The sequence below is a fragment of the Haemaphysalis longicornis genome, unplaced genomic scaffold (genome assembly GCF_048455015.1).
Source record: "Haemaphysalis longicornis isolate Haplotype H1 unplaced genomic scaffold, Haemaphysalis longicornis Haplotype H1 scaffold_1, whole genome shotgun sequence".
Lineage (NCBI taxonomy): Eukaryota > Metazoa > Arthropoda > Arachnida > Ixodida > Ixodidae > Haemaphysalis > Haemaphysalis longicornis.
Genome location: NW_027526203.1, coordinates 450061106 through 450074666, shown reverse-complemented (window position 1 = coordinate 450074666; position 13561 = coordinate 450061106). Strand labels below are relative to the sequence as shown.

Genomic DNA, 13561 nt, shown 5'->3' with positions numbered 1-13561 from the left:
AAAAAGCTCTCTAAACCTGCTTAAGAATTCTTTTGCGAATATTCGCATAGAAAGCCAGTTACTCTGTTATTGTCCGGACGGACTAGAGCGCGCCCCACGATCCACGCTGTCTGAATGAAAAAAAAATTAACAAAGAATCGTGGAACGACCCCATGGCGACCGAGCACAGCCCGATTCATGTACCTCATTGCTCACCACGAATCGGAGGATACGGGGTTGGTACACAGCCTGACAACCGACGAACTCTGGCGTACAGGTGGGAACATCCGGCTGGCGCACTTTAGCGTCTAGCACACAAAAAATAGGGTACAAAAATACATGCTTTCTGATTCAAATGCAGGCGTTCCGGTGTCCGCCCCTAGGAGAGACAATTTACGCCAGTTGGCGGACCTTCCTTTCTTTCTATTGTACAATAAATACATACATACATTCAAGTGCTTCATTAAACCAGCGAACATACTATTCGTATCGGCATTGAAAACGACCTATCTGCCCGCACCTGCCTACCCCTGCAGAAACGCTGCGTTGGCACGGAAGAGCTTCTACGGAGAGTGACACTGTGCTTGGTTTCCAACTTCACTGGTGAGTTAACTCTTTCACTACCGCCGGAAAATTGAGTAATTTTAGGGGTCCAAGAAAACATTTTTTTCCTGATAAAAAATTGGTTAGGCACTAATTGCAGGAACACGAAATGCAGATTATTTAACGGCCTTTCCAATAACACCAGTTTTTTGAAGGTTTTTATATATCATAGTTGTAAAAAAAATATCAAAATCAAAATTTTTGTCAAGTTGTCGAAACAAATGATAAAAAAGGAGTTGTGAATATCAAACCACCGGTAGTAGAAAAAAAATTAGAATATACATTTTGTAGGAAAACATTTCAAAAACACGCCCTAGAAAAAATGTCGACTTGCGCGGAACAGTTTGTCAGATATAAAAAAAAAATGTTAGCATGCACGGTGCTCGTGTCATGCGGTGAAGCCCAACCTCCAATTCAAAATGTGCAATTTCGGGTGGTTTCCTGGAATAAATCTGGTGGTTTGTCATTATCAGAGGCACCAATTTGCCCCCACATAACGTAAGAACATCTTGTCAATGGCTGACTTAGCATTTACAGCGTGCACAATATTTGGGACAAGCACGCGATGCGGAAAAAACATGCATGAAGTTGGAAATGGAACGCCGTGGCTGATGCTTGTTGTCGTTCACGGTCAGTTATCTCTCAAAACATAAAGCTGAGCTTTATTATCATCTTCTTACTTGCAATTGTAGCCTTGCTCGCAAAAATGAGGTACGATGAGCTAGAATCGTGCCCTGCGATCTTTGGCCGAGTAGCAGTTGCGCGATGAAAAAGATCAGCACAACGAGCCTCCTCTATTGCAGCGTCACCTAAGAGTTTTCAAATGAAACTGTGCAAAAACTTATCGGAGACTCCGTATGAATAGATAGTTCAACTAAGCAGCAACATTAGACACCCGGATAGACACCAACAACATTAGACACCCGGACTGGGTGTGATCTTTTGACTTGCATCTGAAGTTCTTATCGCAGAAATCGGGTTAGGGTGGATGGAAATCAGGAGCGGCGTGCTTTGTTCGAGGATCAGTCGCGGACGCTCCAGGCGCCATGGCAGGTAGCCTCGAAGTTGGGTAACTGCGTAGTAGCGCTAAATATGAATTTTGCGGTGCAGAAACGAAACCGAAACCGTTGTAAATTGTTTGCGAATGGTCCTGGGGTAAGTAGAACTACCACAGTACTTAGAACAACGTGCGCAAAGGCAATAAAACTGCCTAAAATTATAAAGTAGCTTAGCAACCAGGCACTGCTTGACATTTTCAGCCGATTTCTGGGATTATTACTGTCAGAGTGCGAACCTGACGATTGAAAATCGTTTGCTGGTTCAGCATTCACGCCCTGATAGCAAAAAACAAACGCTGGTGCAGAGTAATTACGAGTGGCACGCATTCTTCGCTGGTAGCAGTGACGCGCGATGACCACGCCCCTTTTCCACACCCAGGTGGTTCAAACGCGTGTCAAAAAGCACGTTTCCGTTGCAAAAATGAAACCAAAACTGATTTTGAAAGGCCATTTTCTGATCTAACTCCAAACAGCTTTACTAGTTCGAGCAACGCCTGGAACGCTATGAAAACGCGCTCCCAAAAGTATCGATCAAATTGATCGATTTTGATAGGCGCGGTAGCGAAAGAGTTTTAAGCCGCCGCTTAAATGAACTCGTCTCTGTGCGCGCCATGTTGCGAAATTCATGGTCAGGAGCCGCATTGCCGTACACGCGTCCCAACACCGCTGTTTTTGGTGCGGAAGTCACTACAGAAACCGGTAAATCTACGGCCATCATCGAAAACATGCAAAATACGGCCAGCGTATGGGCAGCACTAAAACACAAAACGATAGGAGTGCTACGCTTTCCATGCTTTCAGATGACTTCTGAATTCTCTTGAGAGACAAAAATTCTTCTTGTTTGCGGCTACTGTATGAAAAATTTATTCGGCATTGGCGTTACAAATGCCAGTGGCACAGACAAAAAGCCGCAACAAGGATGAGGCTTCACGGGGCCTGTGCCCTGTAACCATGGGTGTGAGAAAAAAAAAAAAAAAAAAACACCGCAGTCGGTTGTCAATTGTGTCGAAATTTCCCCTTTAATACATTGCATCTTTGCGCCCATTACTTCTCTAGACAACGTCAGCGGGGTGGTTTCCCCGTAGCACCAGGAAGGTCGACTACAAGAAACCTGTGCGCGTACTCTGAACACTAGCGTAGTGCACAAACCAACAGAGGTGTATTGGACGACGCTTTATAAGCAGAACTTTATGCTGCGCCTAATGCACATATCAAGATCAATTTCGACCCGCTTAATGACGCAATTTAACCAAATGAAGCTGGCTTACTCACCTAGAACAAATCTGCATCAGGTCAGCCCATAATTCTACAGCGAACCTGTACATGGCTCGCTCCCCGGGATTTTCTTTTTTGTGTGCGTGTCCGTAGGCAGAACACGCTTTACGGCAAATCCAACTTTCCCGTGAATGCTCGGTAGTTTTAATATAATGTAGATATCTTGAAATCAAAAAAGATTCTAGTGAAATTGGTCGCTCGGACGACTCCACTATTACGCAGAGATTCACTTGCTTGTCCTAATCAACTAGTTCACAGCGCATTTGTAAGCAGGAATTCCCAGGTGCTGTCATTATATGGCTTGTGTGGTTGTAGAAAATGGTTGTAACTCGTATTTTATCGGAGATTACTCCGAAGCAATAATATCACGTTGGACTAATGAAACGGCTACATTACCATGGGGGAGTTTTATCTTAGCGGGTACCGTGGACAACTGTCAGACACAGTTTTAAAGGGACGCACAACCGATTTTTGTCGCGTATATGTTCTCTAGCTCATATGAAAGCCAGAATTTTTATTACGGGGTAATCACAAGCAATTCACAAACAAATTGGCGGAAGTAATTTAATTTGGCAACAAATTTTCTGAAATGGGAAGAGTGGTGGTTGGTAGTGACGAAACTTGACACTACAATATGTGTACCGGTCACGTGGCCTGCAAACCTAGCAGCTACTGTAACTGCTGAAACGTTTTTCACTTACTTACTTAAAAATTTTAACACAAGCATTGGTATAAGTTTAAATTCTATGTAGCGAATCAGAATAGGAAAATGAGGGGCTCGTTGAAAATAACACAGAAATGAGGGTTGGCAGTCGAGAAAACCTCGGAAAGCAAAGGGGAGGATGTGGTAGATCATTGAAACAGATTAAGAATTTGGAAAGAAAGAAAGAAAGTGAAGAAAAAATGCCCGCCAGGTGGGATCCGAACCCACGACCTCCAGAATACCGGTCTGGTGCGATAACCACTACGCTACCGGCGGGGCGATTTTCCCATTCACTTTCTGGGGTATTTATGTTAGGTATGTTTGTTTCCTGTGCTTGGGGGTGGTAGCCAGCGCCATTCGGACTAATCGGGGTGAAGGGGACCTTCTTTTTAACCCCCGGGTCGTGACTCGAGTGTCTACGACATGTCCAGAGTGGTCGACCAGCTTTGAACCCTCTTAAGCTCCCTTTGGCAACAAGACTGCCAGAACAGAGGCCCTCGCTATGCATGTAGCGAATCAGAATAGGAAAATGAGGGGCTCGTTGAAAATAACACAGAAATGAGGGTTGGCAGTCGAGAAAACCTCGGAAAGCAAAGGGGAGGATGTGGTAGATCATTGAAACCGATTAAGAATTTGGAAAGAAAGAAAGAAAGTGAAGAAAAAATGCCCGCCAGGTGGGATCCGAACCCACGACCTCCAGAATACCGGTCTGGTGCGATAACCACTACGCTACCGGCGGGGCGATTTTCCCATTCACTTTCTGGGGTATTTATGTTAGGTATGTTTGTTTCCTGTGCTTGGGGGTGGTAGCCAGCGCCATTCGGACTAATCGGGGTGAAGGGGACCTTCTTTTTAACCCCCGGGTCGTGACTCGAGTGTCTACGACATGTCCAGAGTGGTCGACCAGCTTTGAACCCTCTTAAGCTCCCTTTGGCAACAAGACTGCCAGAACAGAGGCCCTCGCTATGCATGTAGCGAATCAGAATAGGAAAATGAGGGGCTCGTTGAAAATAACACAGAAATGAGGGTTGGCAGTCGAGAAAACCTCGGAAAGCAAAGGGGAGGATGTGGTAGATCATTGAAACAGATTAAGAATTTGGAAAGAAAGAAAGAAAGTGAAGAAAAAATGCCCGCCAGGTGGGATCCGAACCCACGACCTCCAGAATACCGGTCTGGTGCGATAACCACTACGCTACCGGCGGGGCGATTTTCCCATTCACTTTCTGGGGTAACATACCGCGATAACCACTACGCTACCGGCGGGGCGATTTTCCCATTCACTTTCTGGGGTAACATACCCCAGAAAGTGAATGGGAAAATCGCCCCGCCGGTAGCGTAGTGGTTATCGCACCAGACCGGTATTCTGGAGGTCGTGGGTTCGGATCCCACCTGGCGGGCATTTTTTTCTTCACTTTCTTTCTTTCTTTCCAAATTCTTAATCTGTTTCAATGATCTACCACATCCTCCCCTTTGCTTTCCGAGGTTTTCTCGACTGCCAACCCTCATTTCTGTGTTTAAATTCTATATGTATTTTAAACATTATTTCGAAAATTTTTAAGACACGCCGCCCGCTGCCGCTGTGTTTCTCTCAGTGTGGCTAACTGATCTTTGACGCTTCTGTGATGATGTTGAGGTTATGGATTGATTGATTGATTGATCAAACTTTATTATGCGAAAGAGTGAGACCCCTCCGGGGGGGGGGACCCGTCGACGGGAGCGGAGCCTCATTCCCAGGCCCCGTACCGGGCTAGCAACTCCCGCCCACGGGCCCGGCTCGCGTGGACGTTTGCGGAGGGGCTGACTGAGCCGAAGGATCTCCCATCGCTCATTAAGGAGAAGTGGGGAAGGGAAAGGTGTGTCGGGTATTGGTGCCTTTAGTGCGGTGCACTGTAGGATGACGTGTTTTAACGTTCCTTTGCTAGTGTGGCAGAACGGGCACAGCTCGAAGTATTCATGCGGATACATCTTACGTAGTAGTGTTGGGTGGGCCAGAGACCCTGCCTGTATTCCGCGTATTATGGTCTGGTCCCTGCGGGTGAGGGAGTGATGAGGCTCAAGTAGCGTTTGTCTATTTTCCCTGTACATTGTAATGATATCTTTATAGGCAGTGATTGGTGTCAATGAGTCGACCCCCGTCTCCTCCACCTCCCGGCGGGACATGTCTCGGGCGTAATAGTCGGCGATGTTGTTCCCGACCAGGGAGGAGTGCGCGGGGGTCCAAATCAGTTCGACCTCGTTGTCTGGTGTTTTGTGCCGTTTGAGGACGCGTGCCGCCTCGGAGATCAACCCCCCGCGGTAGTTCGCGTAGGCTTTCTTGCTGTCTGTCACGACGTGCGTCGCCCCGGGTTGGATTAGTGCCAATGCGATCGCCATCTCTTCAGCGTTTGTTGCGTTTCTTGTCCTCGTGGACGCCACGGCGACGAGCCTGTCTCTTGTTGTTACTGCCAAAGCGGCCTTGTCGCTTCCCTTGACCAGGGCGGCGTCGACGTACATGACATTGGGGTTGCCTTCCAAGCGCGTTTCCAAAGCCTTGGCGCTCGCTTTTCTCCTGTCGTCCTCCTCCCCCGGCGCCATGTTGCGTGGTAGGGGTTTTGTGTTGATCTTGTCTCTCCAATGTTCGGGGACGCGGCCGGACGTTTGCACCGGTTCAGGCCTCCATCCGATCTTTTCCAGTATCCTCCTCCCGTGTTCGGACCCGCTGAGACGCATCCTCTGATTGGAGAGGTGCGCCTCCACGAGCTCGTCCACTGTGTTGTGGACCCCAATCTCGTACAGCCGTTTGGTCGACGTGTAAGCGGGTAGTCCAAGGGCTTGCTTCGTGGCTTTTCACAAGATGACGTCTAGTTTTGCCTTCTGTGTTCCGGTTAGGTTAAGGTATGGAGCCGAGTAAGGGGTTCTGGTAACCACGAAGGCCTGAACCAAGCGCAGCACGTCGTTCTCCTTGATGCCCCGATTCTTTTTTGCTACGCGGCGGAGCATGCCGAGGACATGCTCCGACGTTAGGCATATCTTGTCCAGGGCCGCGTCCGCCTTGCCGTCGCTGCGAAGCAACAGCCCCAGGATCCGACACTGTTGAGTGGGTTCGACCTGGATGCCGTCGATCTCGATCTTCAGGCCGCATCTGCTCCTCTTGCCGTCGCCCGGCTGGACTACTAAGAGCTCGGACTTTTGGGGGGCGCAGCTCAGGCCGCACGACTTGGCGTACTCGTGGACCGTCGTCGCTGCGCGCTGCAGTGTTTCTTCCATCCACCCCTCCGATCCGGCCCTGTTCGTCCAGACCGTGATATCGTCTGCGTAGAAAGCGTGGTCTAACCCTTCAATGCGTTCCAGCAGTTTAGGCAGGGGTAGCAGTGCCAGGTTGAACAGCAGGGGCGATATTACGGATCCCTGGGGTGTTCCGCGTTCTCCTAGCGTTATCGGGTCCGTCTTCGCGTTGCCTATCGTCAGAACGGCCGCTCTGTCCTCGAGGAAGTTGCGGACGTAGTGGAAAGCTCTGGCGCCACAGCCGGTCCCGTTCAGGCTACGCAGAACGCTGGCGTGGGTGACGTTGTCGAACGCCCCCTTGAGGTCGAGGGCCAGGATGGCTCTAGGGCTCGATCTGGTTGCTTGTTTGATGACGAGTTCGTGCAACTGAACCATGACGTCCTGCGTACCGAGATGTTTGCGGAAACCGAACATGGTCGCCGGCATCTGTCCTGTTTCCTCGAGGTGTCTCTGCAGCCTGTGCAACACCATCCTCTCCATTACCTTGCCCACGCAGGACGTCAGCGATATGGGTCGCAGGTTCTCGATCGACGGTGGTTTCCCTGGCCTCGGGATGAAGCGGACCTTGGCCGTCTTCCATTCTTGCGGTAGTCGCGACGTTTCCCCCGCCTCGTTGATGTGTTGCAGTAGCTCGTTGGCCGTTCTGCCGCACATGTTGAAAAGCAGCTTATAGGTAATGTTGTCCGCCCCGGGCGCGCTTTTCGTGTTGCTTTTGTCGATGGCGGCCCATAGCTCTGAGATTGTGAAGGGTCTGTCCAACTCCTCGTTAGGGGTCCCCTCGTACACTTGTGGTGGCAGATACTGCCCCTTTTCGGTCTGGAGGTAACGCTTTTGGAGGTCCCTGAGTAATTCAGCGCTATCCCCGTCGTAATTATTGATGACTTTGGTCAGGTTCCGATCGTGGTCGACTTGCTTTGTGCGGGGTCGATGATGTGACGCAACAATTTCCAGGTCTTGCCCGCCGACAATTGCCCTTGTAATCCTTCGCACATTTTATGCCAGTTTTCCCTGCACAGTTTGGCTGCATACGCCGCTATCTCTTTGTTCAGTAGGCCGATGCGCCTAGCCAGCTTCCTGTTACACCGCTGGCGCTTCCACCTGCGAGTGAGCGAGTGGGGCAACGCCCACAGGTTGGAGAGCCTGGCGTCCACGAAAGGCGTGTCCACCGTCGTGGTGATCTCTTTTGTGTACTTTTGCAGCGTGGCCTACTGTCGTCTGGCCCAGTCTTTGTAGGATTCCGCAGACGGTTCGGCATCTTCTTCTTGCTTCCTCTCACTCGTCTGCTTTCTCATCTTATCCCAATCCGTTATCCTCGCCTTGCCGCACACCGCCTTATACTGAGGCCCCAGGACATCGATCTTGATGATTTTGTGATCCGAGCCGAGGTCGGCGTCGTCGCACTTCCACCTCGTCTCCAGCGGCCCCGAGGACCACGTGAGATCGGGGGTCGTGTCGTTGGTCACGCTGTTACCCGTTCGGGTCGGGATTCCCGGCTCGTTTATGAGGTACAGCTCGTGCTTTCCCATGGCTTGGACGAGAGCCTTGCCTCTCTTGGACGCAATTTTATAGCCCCACATGGGGTGAGGCACGTTAAAGTCGCCCATGACCAGGAGCGTGCGGCTTTTTGCTAGTCCCATCGCGTCCTTCAGTATGGCATCGAAATCGTATTGGTGCTTGGCTCCTGGTCTACAGTAAACGTTCAGTATAAATACGTTCTTGCTGTGCCCAATGTCTCTCGCGTGCAGCTCGACCAGCGTGTGGTCGCAGCCGTGCTGCACCGTGACGTGTTGCGTCGCAGCGACCGTATTACGTACGAGGACGGCGGTGCTCTTTTCGGTCGGGTCGGTATATGTAATGTACCCCGGCATGCAAGGCTTAACTGTGGTCTCTTGTAGCGCTATGACTAGGGGTTGTCGGTGTGCGTCCTGGCTCCCTATGTGAAGGATAAGCTCCCTCTCCTTGGCTTTTATGCTTCGGCAGTTCCACTGATATATAGCGGTCACCTGATCGACGACCCGTGTCCGATTAGATTTGTTGTGTTGTTTCGGCTTCATCTTTCTGGTTGGTGTCTAATCGTCCCCTTCTCTTGGCAATTGTTTCCTTCAGCCGTTCTGCTTGTTCCTTCTTTAATGCTCCGTATTTCTGCTTGACTTCTAGGGCGTTGAGCCTAGCCGCCAGGCGATCGTGCTTGGCCTCAATCGTAGCTACCCTTTCTTCAAACCTGCTCAGAGCCGCCAAGATCACAAACTCGCCAGGAGTTAGCTGTACCTGTTCTTCCTTCTTTTGCTCTTGTTGCGGTGGAAGCACCTCGTCCTCCATCACTTGCACTTCCCAGTTCTGCGTCGCTCCGGCGGGTACCGCGGGTGGCGACCTTCTCCTCGGCAGCTTGCGCGGTCCCTCTCCTACCGCGTTAGCTAGTGTTTCTTCGTGTATCGGTGTGTGCTTCGCGGTGTTGTTATTCGTTGCTTTCTCTAATTTCCTCATTAGTTCGCGAATCTGCTCATTCTGCTTCCCTATGATTTTGTTTAGCTCGTTCACTATGGCGTTATCACCGTTCATGTTGTTACACGGGTGAGAGGGGGGGGGGGGGAATCGGGGGATCGAGCTTTGGGAGACCCGCCGGCCCAGCCCACCTAAGTTATCGGCGACTCCGCGCTGGCCTCCTCCTGGCTCGCCCCGCGATCTCGAACTTCCGAGCTCCATGGTCAGCTCCGCGTCGCCCCGACGTCTCGAGATGCTCCGCGCCGACGATGACATTCTCCCGGCTGTTTTCCAGCACTGGTTGCCCGGGGCCGGTTGCCTCGAAAGAGAGCGCCCTCGGTGCGTGCTGCTTCCTCCCCTGGCTTGAGGTCCGCGGCTCACGCTCCTCTCCCTCCGGAGTGGCGGAAAGTCCTCGTCCCTCAGGTCCCGTCGTTCTTGCCGGTGTTTCCGCTCCCACTGTCGTTGCCTGACGACGTAAGGCGTCTTGAATTTGTTCCCGCATTCTCTGTCTCCGGTGACGTGTTCGCCTTCACAAAGCCTGCATCTCGGCTTGCATTTCGTCTGGTGTTCGAGGCCCGGGTTGACGGTGCCGCAGGCGAAGCAGACAGACGTTTGCGTTCGGGTTGGGGCAGACGTCGCCCCTGTGTCCGACTTGCCCGCACGTCTTGCATACGGCGAAGTGTTTTTTGTAAAGTCCGCAGCGTGCGAGGACTGCTCCGTACTTGACGTAGTTCGGCACTTTCGTGCCCTCGAACAGGATGATTACGGCAGTCGACGTCCCGATCCTGTGCGCTTGTAGCGCCTGGGGGTTGTACATGTTCACGATGTTCGCGTTGATGTCTTCCTGGGTGTCCGTGACCGATATTCCCTTGATCACTCCCTTCACTGTGCCTTCCGTTGCCGCTTGGTATGCCCAGACTTCGTGGCCAGTGCCTCCTATTGTCAGACACTTTATCCTCGAGTATTGCCTCGCTCGTCTCTCGTCCGGCGTGCTCACGACTTTGATATTCTGCACGGGGTTTGGGCAGAATATATCCCCCATAGCCTCCTCTCTTTTGACGCCAGTAGCTGCCAGAATTGCCGCCATCAGCGTCGGCACTTCCGTCCTCGCAACGTTCAGCCCACCTCTAGGCCTAATGACAATCTTGATATCTTCCCGCAGCATGACTCGCGGCATGCGTGCCGCCGTTGTGGCCGCTCTCGCTACTCTTTTGGCAAAACTTTCTCGTTCACGAGGCCTGGATTGTGTCGCCGGTTGGGGGGACTCACCGCTTTCGACGTTCTTGATGTTATTCCGAGCACTCTTGCCGCTCGGCGGGACCCACCCCGCCATGTCGTCGAGCGCCGGTCACAAATACACCCGATTTTCCGTCAATGTCTCTTAGTCCGTGTTGTTGGGCACTCATGGTGGTCTCCGCCTCCATGTCCGCCTCCATTTGGCTCACCGAACGAGCCGCCGAGGCCGGGAGGCCGTCCACGCGTAGGCCGAACGGCCCCGCTAAGCCTAGGCGTGGTGGCGAAACTCACAGTCCTGTAGAATTCAAAATCCTGGGTCGATCTTCACAAATCTGGTGTCCAGTGATGCCGAAACACTTGCTGAACCATCTTCAATACTTTAAATCAAGCACAGATCGAATTTTCCTCCTCAAACTGGACATCGAACTGGGAGCCGATGTAGAGTGCGTCCGATCGCCTTGGCCGCACTCGGCCACATGACGCGAATATAGATGCCAGGAGCAAGAAAATGCGACACGGGTTCGATGAACGAGGAAAACGAACATTTATGCGGGACGGCAAGTTAGGGAAAGAGCGTACGCTAACCAGGAGACGTACACTTAACAAAAGCTACAACCTACAGTTCGACGTCATTGAACTAGCGTAAAGAGGGGCATAGTCCCCACACAAAAGTATGATACAAGGTTCTCGTGACTAGAGAGAGTCTCACGTGGTCGTTGCACGGAGATGTTGCGGAGCTTGAAGGCGCGAGCGACGCAGACGTCTTCAGAAGTGACAGCCGGATGAAGGCGCAGCTGCTGAAGATGCGAGGGCCAGGCAGAGAATATACTGTGGCATCGTCAGAAGAACAGGAGCACTGGAGGCAGCGCCACGGCACGGCGTTGGCAATGGCGACGTGGTGTCTGGACTTCTTTACCAACGGTCGCAGAACACCTGGGTCCATTCGGACTCCATTCGAGCATCGAGTCCGCCAGGCAATCCGTCCTCCGAGCCCGCTACTTCTTCCTCCTCGTCTTCCTCTTGCCTTTTTCCCGGTCCCTTCAGCGCTATCCACAATGACGATGATTTCTCTGATCAGAATGCGGTGACAGCTTGTGCTGGTCCATTCCTTCTTTAGTTTCGTTTTGATTTTTTGCACTTCACCACAGCTCCTACCTCAGTCAGGGGCGTTTGTTCTGCCAAAATATTCGATTTCAGTTTCCAAATACACCAACGGCACGTTAAAAATAAAGGATGTGCCCGGGGAGCATCGAACTTCCCACCTCCACAACGTGATTCTACTTATGGTCCATCCCAAGAGATGGCGCCTTCGTACAAAAAATAGACTGGTGAATTAAAAAAAACACATAAATGAATAAGAAAGCCTGCGATTCACAATTTTTTTTAGCTGGTGGCAAGTTTTTAAATATCGCTTTTCATTTCGCATACAGACAAAAGTATGTTGCCGCGCTACTGTATGTCATGGTTGCCGGCATTATTTTTGGGAGGACACATACGGCTCGTAGATCTAAAAATTTCGATTTAAAAAGTTCTAGGCCGTTATCGGCAAAACCTCTTCTCGTTAAGGTGCTTTAAGTGATGCCCTTTCATTTGGAATAGAGACTATATATTCGACGAAAATCGGTTGTCTGTCCATTTAATACAAATAAAGTTAAGCCTACGGTCTTAACCCATTCCAGCCGCATCACACAGCCGTCGTTGAACGGACAGCTTCATGTTCGTCTGCTGGGATAAAACTGCAGCATTTCCAAGTTTCATCAAGCTAACTGTCTGATAGGTATACCTATCGGGCGGGAGACATCAGCGGCTGTTCCGTGGCTGTGGCGGCAGAAGACTTTCGACGACATTTGCAGCGAAGTGAGCAGACACGCTGCCAATTTTTTTGTTAAATGCCAAGAGCGCCAAGAGTGTTCTTTACAAGTCGGCCAAGCCGAAATTTTTCAACAGACGTCAACAACAGCGCGAATATACATTATCGGATTGCGCTACTTGTCCGGATACTTAGCCGGTGCGTTATGTTTACATTGGCGCCAGGAAAATGTAGTGCTGCGTCTCATGTCGTGTGAGAAATATGTTAGCCATGACCGCTGGCCGAGTTAGCGGCCTCGATGAAACACCTCCGCGACAGGTGGGTTTAGACGGCGCGTGCCTAGGACCGTGACCGCATGTCTGGATGGCTTCAGGTGCAACCAGAGTCCTTTGGTCTTTAAGAACTAAAAAAAATGCATTAAAGGACTTTGTTGCAACAAAGCACAGTGGTGTCGCGTTTTCTAAATGAATAACATAGTAAAGTTTGGCCATTTTGTAGGTGCTGGGTTCAATAAAATCCATGGCTTAAATACAACCCCAGGATTAATTCGTTTGAGAAAACTACCCGCGCTCTTTACGGGGAGTCACGAAAGCACGGCAGGAAACCTGGGCACCACGAAGCCATGTATTTCCTGAGTAGCTCACTTGTCCGGTTGGACGCAGGCCTGTCAGCGCACGATGAATCCTACTGGAGTGAGAGCAATTGTAGCTGCTCACGCTCAGTGTTCACTGTTTCCCACAGTGCATCTGAATGACCAATCGTCGCATCGAAGGGAGCAAATCTGACAGCGAGGCTGTAGACATTTTCTTTGACTCCAAATGAGGTCTGCGCTGCGACATCACTCAATCTAAGAATGACGTGACCACATTTTTCGAGTGAAATGGTATGCTGGGCCTCGTTATTGGCCTATATTTGCCCCTTTCATAGCAGTTAGTGGTCTTCGAGGTGCACTGTGGGGCAGCTGATACTCGGAACAATATTTAGCGTGTTGCGAGTATAGTGTACATATACGCTGATAGTACTGATCATTTTCAGACACCCGGTGCCTGCAATGCTCGCTTCTACGAAGAACAGCATGACGTCGGTCGAAGCCTCGGAGTACGTGCTTCGGTACTGCCCCGTACACCCCGCCCTGGAAAGACTCTACTCGGT

The 13561-nt window shown here is 50.9% G+C and overlaps 1 protein-coding gene across 2 annotated transcripts in view; it reads left to right on the top strand.

The window, feature by feature from the left end:
- Nucleotides 1–308: 308 nt before the first annotated feature.
- LOC144155992 (putative caffeoyl-CoA O-methyltransferase 1) overlaps nucleotides 309–13561 on the top strand; it is a 33767-nt gene continuing 20514 nt past the window's right edge. Inside the window, exons 1-2 of one of the 2 annotated variants that reach the window (XM_077687745.1) lie at nucleotides 309–582; nucleotides 13445–13559. In XM_077687745.1, the coding sequence (XP_077543871.1) occupies nucleotides 13461–13559 (99 nt within the window). In that variant the 5' untranslated portion in view covers nucleotides 309–582; nucleotides 13445–13460. The remainder of the gene's footprint in view (nucleotides 583–13444; nucleotides 13560–13561) is intronic. The other variant, XM_077687746.1, reaches the window with a different exon arrangement.